At 33.6% G+C, this 19,786-nt stretch overlaps 1 protein-coding gene across 1 annotated transcript; it reads right to left on the bottom strand.

Moving 5' to 3' along the window:
* Positions 1-14,704: 14,704 nt before the first annotated feature.
* Positions 14,705-19,732, bottom strand: LOC129909767 (uncharacterized). The gene has a single exon (XM_055986837.1). It carries the CDS (start codon positions 19,730-19,732, stop codon positions 14,705-14,707), a length of 5,028 nt encoding a protein of 1,675 aa, XP_055842812.1.
* Between the last annotated feature and the right edge of the window lie 54 nt (positions 19,733-19,786).

The raw sequence follows: 19,786 nt of genomic DNA, 5'->3' as shown, positions 1-19,786 counted from the left end.
TAGGCAATATTTTGTATTGTTGTTAATGAACATTCGAAGGATATATCACAGACAATAGAGTGCCAAATATTGCACTCGCATGTCATTATAATGATTGTTGAAGTGTGCAACTCTGTGAAATCGATAAAAAGAATTTTGATTTTTGTAATTTACTTAGCAAAATTAGGGTAATTTTTTTGAGATAAATTCAATTGACTGTTGCAATATCAAAAGGTTTTAACCACCAACAATCTAAAACTATAATATTTTTAAATGTGCAGTCACTTGTGAAAATACTTTACCTGGATTTTGAAACATAACTACAATTATACTTCATACAAAATGTATGAAAGGTTATATCGTTAAGCAAAAGTTGCTAAGAACTTCAGTTATATTGAAATGAACCAAATCCTGAACAAACTTAAATCCCATTTCATATGCGCCATATTATAAGATCAAAGCTTAAGCCGACATCGTCATCCTAAACAAAGAATTTATGTATGTAAATCAAAAAGAGTATGGGTCCCATAACAGATCCTTGCGGAACTCCCAAATCAATTGACCTAATATAACTCGCAATCTCTTCTAATATTACTTTTTGTTTTCCGTTCAATTTTGTTCAATTTTGTTCAATTTTGCAAAACAAAAATTTAGTAATCTACCATACAAAAGGAAAACTTACAAATATTTGAGAGCAGAACGTAACAAAACCTCCTCGTTGGATCTGTCAGTTTGTAACTCGAACTGAAAATCACTTAAAAATCTTGTTTTCTTTGAAAACCTTACCATTATATATTTTTTTTCAGCTTTTTTAAGCCTTGAAATAGTGAAATCGGACTTTACTTAGATTAATAACATGTTACATAATTGTTTGTCATCATAAAAGTTGTAGACGTAGAGCAGCAAATTTCAAATAGTAGTGGTGACATCCCGAAAATAAGGACTTAAGCTTACTAAAATTTTTGTCAAATTTTGCAATTTGCCTATCCTTCTCAATTTAACAGTTAGAGCATCCACAGTATAGACGAAAAATTAACAATCGGAAAGATCGTTTTGGATATAGAAAAAGTCGAAAAATTGACAGTTTTTAAGATAATGGTTGTTTTCCGATGATTATCTCAAACTGTTATTTTTAGTGGAATCCATAGGTTTTTAGGGTCGCTTAAACCGAATCCGAAGTCCATTTTCAACATCATCAGCGTGCATTACAATTTTGCAATATTCAAGAGCAGATATAGTAGGTTGTTTATAAAAAGAAGTTGTCTGTAAAGCCGGTTTACGGACGATGATAACGTCGTAAGAAAACAGGTTGCGTGCTTTTAAAATGAGCCATTTGAAGGGTTTATTTATTTCAAACAATCATAATTTACAAGAAAAAGCTACAAAAAATACCTTTTTTCTTTTCTCATTATATTAATTTTTTTTAATTTTAATTTTAATTAAAGCTCACAAAAAAAATTATACCATTAAAAAGCCAAATATTTCTTCTAAATAATAAAACCATTTTTAAATTTTTACAATTAGCAAAAAGTATTAAAATAATTTATTTAAAACAATCATTTTCATCAAAAAAAGCAAAGAAAACATGTAAATTTATCTTCTCACGCTATTAAAACCATTTTTTTTTAACAATCTATAAAATTTTTTACACCATCTGAAAGCTTATTGTCTTAGCTAAAAATATATGTATATATAGATCAAGTCTATGAGACATCTACAAAAAGAGGTAGAATTTTTTAAACTCGATGAAATTTCATCAAAAAAAGCAAAAAAACATTTATTTTTATGTTCTTATGCTATTAAATGAATTTTTTCCCTAACAACCTATACAAAATTTTATACCATGTGAAAGCTTTCAAATGAGGTATCAATCTCATTTCAAAAATGCCTACAAGAGAAGTTAGAATTTTTTAAAGTCAACCATGTGGAATTTTCAGACTGAGATTACGGTACTTCCCACACTGGTGGCTGTTGTTCATGGCGCAACAGATCTCCACTGGTGGTATGATGTTTTTCGCAAGTTTCTTGATTTAACATTGTGTAGCTTGTAGTTAGTCTAGCGTTATATGTGATATACCAAATGAAAGGTAATTGTATCAGGATGCTCATAAAAGTTTAATAAAATTTCTATCTGCTCTTGGTCAAAAGTTATAACCTGTTGAATTGTAAAATTTTATTTTACCGTTATCTCAAAATTGTGTTCACGAAAATGATTGAAATTTCGCACACATATAGTCGTAGTCATGATCTATCATTATTCCATATATAATATTCCTCTATCTATTAAAGAAAAAAAGGTAAAAATAAAAAACGATGAAAATCGGTTAAAAACGGCCAAAAAACCTGTTTTTTAAAAACTTATTTTTCTCCGTATTCAGTCAAAACTCTTTTAACGATTCCAATTTTTTGCACATGTATTCGCATTTGTCAGCCGTACATGTCCCATATAACTTGAGATTTTTTGAACGCTCCAAAAAAAAGCTAATAATCAAAAACTACCCAAAAATACCCCTAAAAAAGTAGATATTTTTCAAAAATTCATATTTCGAAACGCAGAGTGTTGGAAAAAATCCGTATGAGACGCCTAATTTTTTGTTTTCCTTCATCTTTCACCTGGCACCTTTAGAATTGTCAAAAAAATGTCCCCTAGAACATAATAAACATTTTGTCATACCCACAACAACTGATCAACGTTCAAACAAAACGTTATAGCGGAGTTCCAGAATTGTTTAGAATTTTTTCTTAAATGCAGTTATCCTTAAATCAGTCTCCTCTATCTATAACAAAAAGAATCAACTCTCTACGACCACGCGTTTAGATTTCAGCCCAAATTTCATATTTCCGTTTTACCCCTGTTTACCCTATTAAATGACGGAATTTTTAAAAATCCTTCATTTGGATTATACTTTAGATTATTATCTTTCAAATAGCTTTAGGAGATTTTTGTATCTCTAATAGTTTATTTTTAATTTTTATTTTAAATTTTTTGCCGCACTGCGAAAGTGCGAGAGTGTAACGCTAGAAAATGGCGTCACTTTTTTGTGGTGGCTGCCATGGTTCATCGATTTATAAGACGTTATCACGTCAAAACAGAAAAGAAGAGTGGACCCAACGCACTCACCCTTGCGGGACTCCTCCTATAGCTAGTCTATCAAAGTTGTTTTCCAATTTTCTTAAAAAGATACTAAAGGAAACCAGGTTTGGAAAAGTTTAACAAAGCAGTAACAGAGCGGGCTACCGCTCCATATAAGTTTGTAAATGCGTAAATCATCAAGAACTTTGAAAAGAGGTGGAGAACAGCTATTTTTTGTAAATTAAGAAATTAGTTTACTATTCAAAAAAGTGTATACTTGTTTGAAAAGACAGTTTTACGGTAGCAATACGGTAGCATTATATTAAAATTTGCATACAACGTGTTTTCAATGAACAACAGTGTTTCAGTCTTAGTAAATTACACTGGTCAACAAAATTTAACTTTTTTTTTGCCACAAGAACCAAAATATACTTTTCTAGTAGTTTTTGGGGTGCTGAATCCGAATCCGAATTTGATTGGCCTCCATTTTTTTAATTATTACCGTTATAAAATGCTAAAAAACGTCATTTTGTCTGTTTTCGAGATCCTGTTTTTATGTGGGGTAACTCATTATAAACAAATTTGTAACGGTTATTATAATATATTATATTCTTCTTTCAAAAACTGTTTAAATTTTCCCGATATCTCTTTTATTGCTCGAGATATCTTAAGATTCATTTAATAAGCCAAAGAGAAACTAAACTTAATCTAAAGTATAAGTCACTGGTCACAGAATTTTTGCCACAAGAACCAAAATATACTTTTCTGGAGGTTTTCGAGTTGCTGAACTCAAATCCGCAATCGAAAAATTCTATTAGCCTCCGTTCTTGAAATATAACCGTTAAAAAAAAACCGCTTTTTTTAACATTTTATAACGGTAATATTTCAAGAACGCAAGGCTAATAGAATTTTTCTGATTGTGGATTCGAGTTCAGAAACCCAAAAACTTTTAGAAAAGTATATTTTGATTCTTGTGGCAAAAAAAGTTTAATTTGGTTGGCCAGTGTTGTTTCTGATTCAAAGACCGCTACTTAAATTTTAAATATCTCGGGCAGTAAAAGAGATATCGAAAAGATTTAAACATTTTTTGAAAGAATAAAACTAGCTCTTATAGGCAACGTTACAAATTTATTCATAATGAATTACTCCACATAAAAACATAAAATCGAAAACAGCCAAAATTACGTTTTTTGACATTTCCTAACGGTAATATTTCAAAAACTAAGGCCAATCAAACTTTTTTGTCTTCAGATTCGGATTCAGCACCCCAAAAACTACTAGAAAAGTATATTTTGGTTCTTGTGGCAAAAACCTTGTTGACCAGTATTATTGTTCTGAAGCCAATTGCAAAGCGATTTGGAAGGAAATTTTGGGAAAGGTTTTCATTGACGAGTTTAACAATTACCTTTGTAACTTCCTTACCATTTTTCTATAAATTTGGGTAATTAACCCTCTGTCGGCACACGGGTGCGAATTTGGCAGGACAAAAATAAAAAAATTACAAAAAAGTGGTCACAAAAAGTCTCTTTACAAGGGTGAAAATATTTTTTTTTGGAATTGTGAATACAATATTCGAATTCCTCGGAATATTCTACATCAATTTCATACTTCATTCTCTATAAAATATTGTGACCGAAAAAAGTTCTAGCGACATGAAAAAGTATAAACCAAATTCGCACCAGTGCACTGCAGTGTGCCTATCACGTCACAAAAAAGAGGTGTGCCTACAGAGGGTTAATAGCCTTTTTGACAAGACATGGTAAGAACACTAAAGCATAATATTTATTTAAGGCTTTTATCATAGTTTCGTTACTCGAAGGCACAAACTAATTTCTAATTCTCTTAGCTTTTTTTTTCGAATATTTTTACTTTATTAATTACGAACAAAAATAAACTTGAGAAACAGGGAAATAAACTTGTACTTGTACTTGTTTTAGTTTTCATTATTCTTTGAGTACAAACGTCAACTGTAAAAAACTAGACTCCAAAGTTCAAAGATGAACAGTAAAAACCATAGAATATAATGAGTTTCCCACTCATTTAATTTTAAACACTTTTACATACTAAATAATCTGCAAACTATTTAAGCCTAATTTAGCAATTAAGTTAGTGTTCAAAAGTAAACGTCGTCGCTGCACGCCCCGCGTTTAAAGCTTATCCACCTATTTAAGCAAGTCAGGTATATCAATTAGAAAATCCCAAGAATACAAAAAAAAACCCTTATCGACGCGATTAGTTCTCATAAATTAGTCAAAACTCTTTATAACGGTTCACATCCATTAATAAATATTTACAAATTTTAATGTTGACTATAACTGAATGCATATTTTAATTCTAATTGCCTACCAAAAACGCACCCTCTTTTTGTGTATATATAAAAAGGAATTTCATCAGTCGACCATGTTATAACCATGCTGCCACCCGGGAGAGCCAGGGTCTTCAGGATTAGAATCATATTTCATAGTTGAAATCCGCAATGAATTAGAAATCTGTTAAGTCACGTGTTTCGGTAGACAGAGATTAAAAGAGGCCAACAAACAAAAAGATGGTTGGAATTCGCAGAGAATGAGAGTGGCTTCCTTGTTTTCTGAACAGCATAACACAAGAGCAAGCAGAACCTCCTTTGGTTTCAATTCTAATTCCCAATGATTGGGTGTAACTTTATAAGGTGCACGCGCCCATGGATAGATTATTCTTCATCTTCCTAAATGAGGTCCTTTTGATGTGGGAAAAAAACCGAGCAAATTGAATTGTTCGATGCGAGGAGTGGGGCTACCAACGAAGATAACGACAACCACTGTGAATAGTGTTTCGAGAAGATAACGTCGGAGAGTCCTAATTTTTTTCGGTTATATTTTATTTTATTTCTTCCCTTTCATATCTCTAGCAAGCATCGAATTGCCATCAGGAAGAATATAAAAACACACACGCACACTCTGTGTGTCTGTAACCACATCATATCCTGAAAACCGAACGAACGTTAATCTTGAGATTGAATCCGATATAGAACACAGCATGCAACCGCTCACTCTGCTTTGCTGACTGATTGAGATGGAGTGAATCGCTACCAGTTGAAGAGTTGGGAAATCGCACGGAATTTCTTTTGCTTTGTTGTTTCGTCTCTTTTGGGTGCGAGGTCGAAAACGATGGCGATTATTGGACAGATTTTGGAGATACCATCATCGGATTCCTTAAATAGCAGCGGAGTGATGCGAGTGTGCCACATGCCGAGTTGGCTCTGGTGTCTGCCAGTCAGTCTAATGGAGATATTTTTGCTTGGTTTTTCAGTATTTTACTTCCGATAATCCTTTTTCAATTGTTTTCTCTTCTTTCATTTGTGTTCGTTTTTATATATATATTTTTTTTTTTGTTTTGTTAAAAGGACATTCAAAAGTGATTCTATAGAAGGTCTTACATCAGGGATGAAATGCTGCTGCTGGTGAATGGATCAATTTCGAGTGGATAATTAGGATAATCGAATATTGTAGGTATAGAAGAGGATTTGTAGTCAAGGGTTTAATGAAATGCGTGTAAAAAGTGATTTTTTATTGAATCAATTGAGTTAAGAGTTTTTTGATACACGACAATAAAGGTACTCAAGGGGAAAAATTAATAAAACATATTGCAGATATCTCAAGTCGACCCGGAATGGAAGCCGACATGGAATTCCATTGCATGACAGTTGCACCACTTCCGCACCACTTTTTGACAGCCGCACCAAGTCCGCACCATTATCAGATGTTACTAAACCGCCGCACCTACGCTGCACCACGTCCGCACCATTTTAAAAATTTCTAAACCGCCGCGCCACCGCTGCACCAAGTCCGCACCATTTCATTTTGACTGCACCATGATCAAAAATTCTACTCTCGTACTTATACAAGTGTTTAAGTCGTCTTCAAAGTTATTTTGAACAAACAAATTGCCAGTTCGTACAAACATGACTTAGTGGTCGAGGGGTTGGACTTCTAACTGAAAGTACTCTGGATACTCGGGTTCGAGTCTAGTTCTCGTCTGTAGTTTTTATTTTTTATTTTTCAATAATCCAAAATTATGTATCATGGTGCAGCGAATTTTTCAAATAAAATGAAATGGTGCGGTCGTGGTGCAGTCGTGCGGCGGTGGTGCGCCAGAATTTTCCGCCAAATGGCGGTGGTGTGGCGGTCAAGATTTTTTGATTTTTTTCTTTAACAATTATAATTTCTATTTTTACTCAGGGATTCATAAGAATCATTCGATTAATCTCAAAACAAAAATTTCCTGTGTTGAATCCAACCCATTGAATTTACTTTCTTAATTAGTTCTGCTACAGTTTCGGCAAAGATGAATTCCCCTTATCAAAAAAAAAAAGAGTCGGCACCTTACTTCCTTATGAGGAACGAATTATTTGTATGAATCACAACAAAAAAAAAAATAAGTAAAAACGATACAAAACTGTCAGGAAGTAAAAAGCAATTACCTTCCTTCATTATCAACACCTATTATGAAATAGTTAACAGATCTTTATGAACCTCCGAGCAAAACAGCTTCCACACTTGAAGGAAGTAGTTGTTACCGAAGAATGTAAAGAAGAAAAAAATAACCATTGGATTTCAAAATATAAAAAGTTGAGAAAATGGTCTTCTTTTCGTACAAAAGGACGAAAATAACTCATTGTCGTTTATTGTTAATATTTCAATGTTTTGTTATCGTTGCTGGTGTAAACATTAGCTATATAGGCAGGTTCAAGAAAATCGGAGGGTGTTTCCATACAAAAGACAGGTATTTTTCTATTTATCAATGAATGCGAACCATGTATGCATTGATGAGCGCGTTTGGGAACTTCCTGGGGTTTTTTGATGATGCCCGGTGTTAAATCGTTTTGTTTTCGTTCTTCTTTGCTGGAGCAATAGTGTGGGAATTTTTCTTTCCTGGAAAAAAGCATTTTTCAAAAATTTTAAAAGAAGAATGTTTTCTTTTTTATGAGAATGAAATCTCTTCTTTTCAATTTATGTATTATTATTATTAATCATTTTGGGATGAAAAATGTTGCAATCATATAATACAGATATTTGCATAGGTGTCAGATTTGACATTTTAAAATACAAACAGTACCTATTTGAAGATTGCACCAAAATATTATTGTTTTGATTGAAAACAAAACAGATTGTTGACAACTTGAAGAATTTTAGTTGAATTTGTTTTGATAAAATATTATACTTGCAGTCTACTTCTATTGTACTCAATAGTCAATTTTCTTTTGAGCTCTTAAAAAAACACCAAACATCCATTTTTCGAAGTGGAGATGGTCGAAGCAGTTCTTTAGTTCACCCTGACTCTTATGAAAATAATTAGCGCATTTATTCATTACTGCAGATCTTATTTTTTTCAATTCAAAGATGTTTTTGAAAGATTCACATTTATCTCATGTTTTAAGTGACTTCACTCAACTACCTCAACTTGTACTTTTCCGAGCAAGTCTTATAAAAATTGATACTAGAAAAACTAGGTTAGTACTTTTATGACGAGAAACAAAAGAGCTGAACTACAAACTTGATAAGATTTTAGTTTTCCAAAGCTTTGTTTCCTATCAAGTTGTTTGATTTTTTTTTTTTTATAAAAACTAATTGTAGATGAATTGATTGAACGAACAAATTCAAAGAAATTTCCAAAATAGTCAATGTGTTTTGATAAAATCGTTCTTGTTGCCGTTAAACCCTTCTAGACACAATAGACTACTGACAACTGATCTCGAAAGCAATTAGGTACTTACTGAGAGTGACTTCATAATTCCAGATTTTAGATAATTTTAAGACAATAAACAGATTTAAATACCTATCATTAGACATGAAAATTGTTCGTAATCAATCAACCAACGTTTAGATACATATCAAAATCTTCAAAATGAAATAATGCAAGGAGCATGATGGCACTTTAACTGGTAACTGAAAAAAAAATATTTCAAAGCTTCTTTTTCGAAAACAAAACTTTTTAAACATTGAAACTATAACTACACTGCATAGTAAATTTTCACTTTAACCCCTTGTAGCCCCATGTCACATATCTGTTACAAACCAACAAAGATCCCACAAAATCTGTACAAACTACATATATTTTTCTTCTTTTGAAGCTTATAACATAATTTCAAAATATTGCTTTATCAAAATAGTAAAATAATTTTCTAATAAATGGTTTTTAAATGGCAGTTAAGATTGAAAGTTCGGCTTTTTTTGAAAATGAGCAAAACTGCGAAATTCAGAAAAAAAATATTTTTCCTGCATAAATTAATGGAGTTTTATTTTTGGATTTTAGGAATGTACCTTAAAATAAATATTAGATAGTTTTTTGTTTGATTTTGCTTTAATATACAAAAATAAATTATTTAAACTTAGAGCCAATTTTTCAATCTTCTAATAAACAGTCAGTTAACTGTTCGACGAATAAAGTTATTAGGCTCATTAACAATCAGATAAAAACATTGAATTTTTCAATCAAGAATAATTTATTCTACAGAATAACAAAAAAAATTTGTCAAATTCAAAAATATTTAAAATTAAACGTCATTTTTATTCATGATTGTTTTTGTTTTCTTGTGTTCCACTGTATTTTTTTCAAAATTTTTTCAAAACAGCTTTGACAACTGACACAATATTTTTGTTGAGATTATTCCTTAGAATAATTTTTATTCGTCTCTGAAAGAAGCAGATAGTTTTATTCTTAGGAATAAGCTATATCTGCTTGTTGAAAAATTGATTTTTTCTCTGTCCTTAGGAATAAGTACTAACTGACTGTTTAACTGACTATTGAAAATGGCCCTTATTGAAATAACTAAGTAAATAATGAAGATATTGAATTTTTTTAAAAATACTTGTTTTATTATAGTTAAAGGCAAGTTGATTGACCATTATTAATTTTAAAATTTGCGATCTTGGGTTACAACGGTTTTAAGTTCACGATTTGATGATACAATTAAAATAAAAACTATCGGAATTTTATTGAGGGTTTATAATTCAAATAAACAATTACTAGAAAATAAGTCAAAAAGCGTCCTATGCATTTAAACATCAAGTTACCGGTTACTTTCTACTGGCACCCGACATTTTTTAGATTAATAAGATTCATACCTAAAATGTTGTTTAGAATTTTATGTGAAAAACGAGTATTTTTGTGTTTTACACCATGTAAACTGATAAACTTGATATGCAGTGAGCAGAATTTTATAATTTTTTTTTATTTTTTTAATACCTGCTTTTTAACGAACACCTCATATAAAAAGTTTTCAAGGTATTGCAATTTTCTTTAGGCGTTATATCTAGTTGTATATTTTGAATAATCTATAATAAGAATATTGTCCGAAAATTTCACATTGATACGGCAATTAGTTTCGGATAAATAAGCGTATTTGTGAAGACTTTCTAACTTAGTTTAGGTACATGGTTCTCAAAATTTTTAAACGCATTTTTCTCGAAACGATGTTTTCAAAGTCGGTGAGGAAAATTTCTAATAAACGGCTGGACCGATCGGCTTGAAATTTGCACACGATCTTCTTAGATACTTTTGCCAGTTAATGAACGAAGGAATAATTTATCTGACAGTAATTCGATTTAAAATTTTCTTTCCAAAAAACGATTTCTTTCTTCGCGAATTACATTAAATTCGCTATAATGTACATTTATTGTATGTATTTATTTAATAAAAAGCCTCTTCACAAAAAAGCACAATTTTTCGAACTTACAACCAGATTATAACCAACCCCTTAAGTCGTCTCCAACGATTTCGATTGTGTTTGGTTTACGTAATTATCTTAGTGAACTAGACTGCGTTATTAGTTTTTCCGCATAACGGAAATATGGCGTTGCTTTTTTGTTTGCGAAAATTGACTTGTTTTTAAGTAGTCCCAAAATATTTCGTCAAAGCTTCAATCATTGTGTTTATTCCGTAATTGAATTACAAGATTTTTTTTCGAACATGAGATAAAATGAAATTCAATTTATTAAAGTTCATTGAAGCTTTTGAAATGATTATAAAAATTGTTTACGAGCAAAATATAAAAAACAATTTTATCTTGTTCTTTTAAAAAGGGTTGAAAATCTTCTCTCGTCAAACCGAATGACCTAAAGCAATTTTTAAATTTCACAATAATAAATTGAAATTAATCACAAAGGATGAGCTCGCAATGACAGGAAGATAGGTAGGTTAGGTTGACATTTCCCACAGGTATGTGTGCGTGTGGCCAGGCCACTCATATGGTTGTGTCCTGTTCATTCTATAGCACATCCTGATGACAGTTCCCAACATCCGAACTCTCTTCATCTCCATCAAGCCAATTACTTTCACTATGGCACTCTTTTAATTTTCGCTAATCGACATATAAGGTCCTTGGGCGTTTTGTTCGCTTTGTCAATTCCTCATACAAAAGTGCACGTTTCCGACATACGAACAGCGACGGCGGCGGTGACATTGGTTATAGAGTGGCTATGAGTGTGACCGACCCAAGTTATTTGCCGTATACAAAGGTCTCCACAGTGAATGTCCCTGAGGGTGAAATTCCGGAAGCCATTTAACACAATTAAACGTGATCCTATTAAATATATAAAACGATAATTTATATGTTTTCGATAAATTCCATTTGAGATGGTTGTTCCTTTATTTTTTAACGAACATTTGTTTGTACCTCATGGATATGACCGGTCGTCTTCGATTGTCATTTTGTATATTGTTCTTCATTCATTTGGGTTTTTTCCTTTTTTTTACGATTCTAGATTCTAGTGCGAGTAAGCTAACGAGAATTTTGTTTTTGGGAACTCTAGAGCGCAATGTTTGGTTCACTCACGTTCACGGTTCCCAATCGAATTGCTATACGTTCTCAATACTTCCGGCTTTGTGCGGAGATTAAATTCTAGACATTGCATCTCCCATTAGCTTCTATTTTTTTATTTCTAGAATGAGGCGGGTGATTCTGACAGGAAGAAAACTAATATGGCCGCTCTATTCGATATGGTTTTGTTTTTTTGTTTTCTTTTTTTTTTATTTCGATAATTTTTATTTCTGTCAGATTGCGCGTGCGTTGGTGACTTTTCAATCGGACATTGTCATCAATAAAAAATTGCTATTGCTTTATACTTTTTTTTATTGTCATTCCTTACCTTTTCTTTTATGGCCTTTCATAAGAGTTGGTCTGGGTCAGGATAATCCGCAGACTAATTGTCTCCATAGTTATGAGTTACATTTTGATTTGTGAAACTAATTAGTTGGACTGTTAGATATTTTTCTTTGGGGAGAATTTTTTCGAGTATTGTGTTGGCACTTTAAGGATGCTGATGATTCAGCAAATGGCTTGATTGGCGTTATATTATTTCTTATTTATAGGTATTTGTTGATGGAATACCTATAAAATGTTAACATAATTCATTTGGAATTCAAGTTTGTATTATACCTACATATAAGATCGAATCATGAAATGTAACTCTGTCGCCACACAAAAAATAACTCCAATTTAATTTTCATTATAGGTATTCATTATAGGTTTTCCACTTATTTGTACTTATTGCTAATGAATGAGGCAAGTTTTTAGGCATTAAATAGTTTTTTGGGTCTTAAACGCCGCGCCGTTCTGTTTTACATCTTAGAAACTAACAATAAACAATTTCGGAGAGCATAGAAGCTTAAAACTTCAGGTAAATTCTAATTTCGATAATGAACCGTCCAATACAATCACTACCAAGAATAAAAACAAGAATTAAGACCTCATTTGCCTTCTTCTCCACAAAACTGAGTAAAGCTTCCTAGATGGAGTTACTCTTTAGAAACGTGTTAAAAGATATCTTCAATTTCATTATAACTGCTAGCATAAAACCATTGAGTAAGAGACTTGCACATTAGGGTGTATCAAAGTGCTCAACTATCGAATTTTCAAATGTAGGTAATAGCTTTTAAATGTTGCATCGCTTATCAAAATTAAATTCTGCTTTTACAATTTTCATTTTTATTAATATCTTTGGCTCGTTCAAAATATAGGAAGAATTTGAAGAAATTTGGATTTTTAGGCTTTTTTGAAATACCTACATGTTTTTTTTTATTGCGCCGTTTGGATTAAAAAAAAATGTTTAGGCTTTCTCGTGATAGTTCCACGAAAAAGCTTTTAAGCTGGTATTTGTTGAAATTGAACACTTAGTAAAGAAGCTGCGAAATAATAAGAAAAATCATTTTTTCATATAAAATCGTTATTTTTTTTTAAAGACTTCAACCGATTTGAGCGAGCCAAACATGAACGATTTTTACATATTATTAAACCTTAGCAAAATTAGAGTACTTTTTTTCGGGCATACAAAAGTGACACACCCTAACGAGTAAGATTTTAAATTTTAGGATTTTAAGATTTTGAACAAAATTTCTTGTATTTACACTCAACAGCTACTATTTTTTCCTTTTAACACTAATTTGTAATAGTTTAATGTAATTTCTATTTTCATAATGTCATTATTTAATCTATAAACTTCATTTGTCTAATATTTCAGCGTGTTTTGCGAATGTATTATTATTCAATTAAAAATAGGTGTGTTTTTTTTTTGTTTATTTACATATTATATAGATTTTGTGCAAAAAACGACATCGAGATATTTGAAATCAAAACAATTTGCGTGTTAAAAGCAACAAAAACTTTATCTGTATAGATTTTTTGAAAAAATCCAGATAATTATCCAGATTTTACTTTCTCTCTATAAAAACAGTAGTGCCCAGGTACTTTATTTGCTGTGTTATACATATAAGCATTTAATACAGAAATATCTAAAAATATCAACAACAAAAAAAAGCGGAGAAAATGGGGTTTGAAATAAGCTCTCATAAAAAAAAAATAATCAAAAATTTGTTTGACATGGTTGCATTGAAATGTTAATATTTCGAGATATACGCAATGCACTTTTCAGATAAAAGTCTTAAATGGATTCTGATAAGATTGTTGAACAAATATAAATTTAAAATTGCCAAAGTTTTTTCGAAAAATTTGAAATAAAAATAAAAAAGTTTCCACGTTTGAAAAGAACGACGCACGCAACTAATGTCAATGGTTGTTTTTCAATTAATTAAATTAATTTCAAAAGAAATCTTGTATTTCTAATAATTAATTTTCACAAAACAATTCACAAATTATGCTGACCAAGAAAAGCGCCTTCCCATTACATACATTCGACGATGAATTTTAAGTAAAAGCACGATGAAGAAACACAGCAAAATATTTATTTTATTATTATAATGATGAAATGATGATGCTTACTCGGTGGTTCCAAACAGAAAGAGGAAGATTTAAGATTTAATTTGCAAATTTGGCACTTGCAAAATTATAACTGAATAATATGTTATGTAGTGAACAGTTAGAGAGTAATTTTCCAGTGAGTAACAAAAATGTATGATTTAAACAACAATTTAAGAGAAACAAAAATATGAAAAGAACAGCTAGAGAGTAAGAAAAGTTTTTAACATGAAACAAATTATTATAGGGTAATGTATGATTATGTTTGGCAAAGTGTGGAACATAAATGTTTTTTGATAGGTATTTTTACCTTTTTAACAAACAAAACAGAATAGATAAAAGAAATCATAAATAATTAATATTTAGTAATAATAAATAAATAAATGATGTTCATTCCTGAACATTCAGCCCCCCCTGAAAGACTATGATCTTTCAGCAAATGGAAGTGGGGCAACTTTAACAACTGGCCGTGTATACTCTCCATTCATTGTTCGTACTGTGACAACTCGAACCTTAGCGTCATCTCCAGGATGTGTAGCGATTATACGTCCAAGAATCCATTTAGATGGTGGAAGATTTGGTTCTTTTAATAAAACGACATCATTAACAGACAAATTTGGTTGGATGTTTCGCCATTTTTGCCTTTGTTGGAGTGATGTTAAATACTCCTGATGCCATCTTTTCCAAAACCCTTGAGATAATTTCTGTAAAAGATACCAATTAGTTTGAACAGAATTTTTAGAATTTACCAAATCAGGATGAGGAACTGAGGTGTATGCCTCCCCAATCATAAAATGAGAAGGTGAAAGTGCACTGGGTTCCGTATCCGATGTCTGCCACATTGGACGTGAATTCAAGAGACCTTCAATCTTGGCAAGAAGAGTGTACATTTCTTCGTACGTTAGGATATGTTCACCGATCACTCGTTTCAAGTGCTGCTTCACCGACTTAACACCAGCCTCCCATAAGCCTCCAAAGTGAGGCGCTGATGGTGGAATGAACTTCCATGTGATATTGTCCTTGGCAAGATGATCAATGACAATCTGTTGATGGTGTTCATTCACAACGCATTGGTACATCTCATTCAGCAAACGTTTGGCACCATGGAAATTCGTTCCATTGTCGCTCCAAATTTCGGTTGGCTTTCCGCGACGCGCACAGAACCGATCTAAAGCCATCAGAAATGCATTTGTCGACAAATCACCAACGAGTTCAAGGTGAATACCTTTGGTAACAAAACAGACAAATAGAGCAATATATGCTTTAACGAATTTAGGGTTTCTTCCGCGAGATAGTCTTAACGTTATCGGCCCGGCATAGTCAACACCAACCTTACTGAACGGACGCGAAAAACGGATTCTTTCCACACGACCACCAACTCTAAGTAACCCGTCGGAATCAATAAAAGGCGAAAGGCTTACAAGTTTATGTTTTTTGGATAATTCCTTACCATTTTTTAACGCGTTAATTTCTGACGAAAACGATGTTAACTGGCTAAACCTTAGCATTGTTATTTTAGCTTTAATTAGTTCTTGCACACACAAAGGTTGATAATTACGAAGTGCAGAGAACTCCTTTGAAATACGCGAGTTAAACCGAAACCGAAACATTGTTGCAATGACTCTAATACATTTGTAGTACTCCGAAGAATTGTTTATAAGAGTTTGCAACATGTTATCTTCAATAGCATTTGACAAAAATACCTGCATTTTCGGGTTTCTCCTTTCTTCCAATTCTTCCTTTGAAAATTCCACTTCCTCTATTGAAAATTTTGAATATGGCCACTGATTTTTCTCCATCCAAAGCCACGAGGGTCCTTTCCACCACAGCTCATTTGAGGGCAAAAGAGAGGGTGAAATTCCACGAGTTGCACAATCGGCTGGGTTACTCTCAGATCGAACGTGATTCCAAAGGTTACGAGGAATAGAGGATATGATTTCCGAAGTCCGATTGCCGATAAACACCGACCATTGTTTTGGTGGAGAAGAAAGCCAGTGGAGCACGATTGATGAATCTGTCCATGCGAAAACTTTCATTTCTTTATCCTGTAAAGACATTTTAAGTTTATTGATTAGACGTGTTAACAATAGGGCTCCGCAGAGCTCCAATCTAGGAAGAGACAAAACTTTGATAGGAGAAACCTTACTCTTTGCAGCTACCAATGCTACTGAGACTGTACCGTCGACATTTGTACTTCTACAATATACCACAGCTGCATATGCGTCCAGAGACGCGTCACAAAATCCATGGAACTCACAATTGTTTTTGTTTGTCCAGATGATTCTAGGGATTTGAATTTCCTTGATGAGGGGTAACTCTTGTCGGAGAATCGTCCATCGATCAGCCAGTTCTTTTGGAAGTTCTTCATCCCAACTCAGTTTTTCCCTCCACAAATCCTGAAGGAGAATTTTCACCGCAACAACAATTGGAGCTAGAAATCCCAAAGGGTCAAAAGTTTTAGAAGCCTCGGACAGTATTCGACGTTTGGTACACACAACTGATTCACTTAGTTCGACCTTGTAAGTGAACCGATCTTTTGAAGGACACCATTGCAATCCTAAGATTTTGACTGAAGTAGAATCCTCGAACTCTACTGGGGACATCTCACGTTGGTCTCCTGGTAATGAAAGCAACAGTGGCCAGCAGTTTGTTGTCCACTTGCGTAAATTAAATCCTCCCTTTTTTAGCAGTTCTACTAATTCCTTCTGAAGAGTGATGACTTCTTCTATTGTATCTGCACCAGTGATTACATCATCGACATAAAAATCGTTAAGGACAGTTGCAGATGCAAGAGGATATGATTCAGAAGAATCCAAAGCCAGCTGCTTGAGTGTCCGAATTGCCAAAAAAGGAGCGCATGCAGTTCCATACGTGACGGTCAATAGTCGGAAGTGTTTCACGGGTTCATCTGGGTTTTTACGCCACAGTATTCTTTGATAATCGATATCATCACGTGAAATACGAATTTGTCGATACATCTTCTCGATGTCTCCTGAAATGGTGTACAAATGTCGTCTAAAACGAAGGCAAACAGAGAAGATATCACGTTGGATTGTTAGTCCAACAAGAAGTGAATCGTTCAAGGATCTATTGTGATTCGTTTTAGCTGATCCGTCAAAAACTACTCTTACTTTTGTGGTGCTGCTATCGTTCTTAAACACCGCATGATGAGGAAGATAGTACGAGTTGTAAGAGGATTGGTATATTTCATCAGCAGGAACTTCTTCCATATGACCTAACGACAAATACTCATCCATGAACATTTGGTACTTTTCCCTTAACGAAGGATTTGACAAAAATCTACGTTCGATTGAATGAAGACGGTGAAGTGCAACACTAAAAGAGTTCCCAAAATTTAATTTTTCATTAGACTTGAAAGGCAACTTTACGACATAACGACCATCAAGAAGTCTTTGATGCGTTTTTTGAAAAAACTCTTCAGCACGTTGGTCATCGATTGAAAGGGCTGGTTCTTCAGAAATTTCCTCTAAACGCCAGAATTTTTGTAGATCAAATGCAAGCGAATGATCCAGCTGCGTACAAAACGATTGATTCAAGTGCGTAAAAAAAGAAAGATCTAGCTGCGTACAAAATGTCTTAATACCCTTATTAACATGAGCAGAATTTTGTGTAGATCTTCCTACAACAACCGATCCAAAAATAGTAGGAACTAAATTAGGAACCCCAGCGATTGTGCTATTAGATGGTCCAGTTATTATGTCGAAAACCTTATCTGCTCCAATCAACACGTCAATAGGACCTGGCTTATTAAAATAAGGATCAGCGAGCTCAACAGTCACAAGTTTTCCTAAGTCGATATTGTCCACGGGAGATTCCGGCAGCAATGATGTAAGTTTCGATAGGACATGACAATCTACGTCAACAAACTTTAAACTGAATCGAGAAATAAGCCTCAGTGTCACTATACCATTGGTAACACCTGCTGATGTCGAACCTACGCCAAGAACCGGTATCCGAGATTGACTTCGACGAAGTCCCAAGCGCTGAACAGTCTGTTCAGTAATGAACGAAACTTGTGAACCAGTATCAAGAAGCATACGAATGTTATGGAACGACCTTTCCTTATCCTGAGATTTGGCAACAGCTGTTGGGAGAATTGTGTGAAAACTGTGACTGGGCTCAGAAGAATGATGACTAACCACCGACGACGGAACCGAATTTGAAAACGAAGAACTCGATGTACCTGGAGCAACAAGTGGTGCCTGCTCATTAGCAAGATTTGTCGATGTATTAATTGCAGCTACTTCCGGATGAACTAGAGAATGGTGTCTCGATTTACAAACCTTGCAACGATTATTAGAAAAACATTTATTTGCAGCATGACCTAGTCGTAAACAGTTGAAACACAATGACCTTTCCTTAGCAAAACGCCGACGAGCCTCCACATCAAGAGCAAGGAACTTCTTACAACTTGGTAAGTTATGGTTTCCTTTACATTCCAAACAACTCTGTACAGATTCAACGACATGAGACTTTAAACTCCCTTGAGTTTTGTTTCGAATCTTAGAGTGTCGAACAGGAGTAGAACAAGATTCCAAACACGCACAACGGTTTTGTAAAAATTCGAGAAGTTCATCTATTGTGGGACCTTCCTTTGACCCCAAATGTTCAGCCCACGCCTGCTTCGTATCTGGATCAAGCTTCTGATTTAAAAGAAAGATTAACCAGGGATCGCGACCTGTTGTATTGAGAGCATTTAAACCCCTAATGACCTCGTCAGCACCGTCTGTTATCTTTCTTAACAAAGCAACGTTGGAAGAATTAGTCGATGGCAATGAGACAAATGAATTTATAAACGACTGAATTATTAGTTGAGACCTATCAAACCGTTTCTCCAACCTATCCCAAGCCTCAAAATAATTACTATCCGTAAGCTTCATATGGCTAACCAAGTCGGCTGCTGTACCACTCAAGTAACTCTTAAGGTAGTAAAACTTTTGTGCAGGAGTTATTGAAGGATTCTGGTCAATAGAACTAATGAATATATCCTTAAAGGCAGGCCAGTCCTCGTATTCACCAGAAAAATTTGACACTCCTATCTTAGGAAGGTTAACCGACGATTTGCCTGGGGTGGAGTTCAACTTCTCCAAAAACGCGGCTTGTTGACCCGCCAACTTTTCAGCAACCGTTTCCCTAGCAGGTTGAGACGATAATTTAACTTTAATAAAGCTTGATAAGACCGAATGCGCAACAAAATATTTTGCCTCATATTCATAGAACTCAGGTTCTGGGTCTACGAATTCATCCTCATCAATGTACAAATACATCTCATCTTGGAGCGCTATGAAATCGGACCACGTTTCCTCCAATTTCTCGAGACGTATTTGTAGCATAGCAAGTGGAGTATTTATATCCACCGTGGCAGCGAAATCTGCTGCTTTGGTCAGCCGTCCCTTGGCACGACCACGTTTTGCCTTAACGACATTCATAGCGCGTGAATGAAATAACAAAAAAAAAAAAGAAAAAACAGAAATTTCACGAAT

Source organism: Episyrphus balteatus, chromosome 2 (assembly GCF_945859705.1).
Source record: "Episyrphus balteatus chromosome 2, idEpiBalt1.1, whole genome shotgun sequence".
NCBI classification, from domain to species: Eukaryota; Metazoa; Arthropoda; class Insecta; order Diptera; family Syrphidae; genus Episyrphus; species Episyrphus balteatus.
Note: the sequence above shows the minus strand (reverse complement) of the source record. Positions and strands in the feature narration are given on the sequence as shown.

Coding starts and splice junctions, on each gene's coding strand:
- LOC129909767 (XM_055986837.1), bottom strand. CDS start 19,732: ATGAATGTCGTTAAGGCAAAACGTGGTCGTGCCAAGGGACGGCTGACC.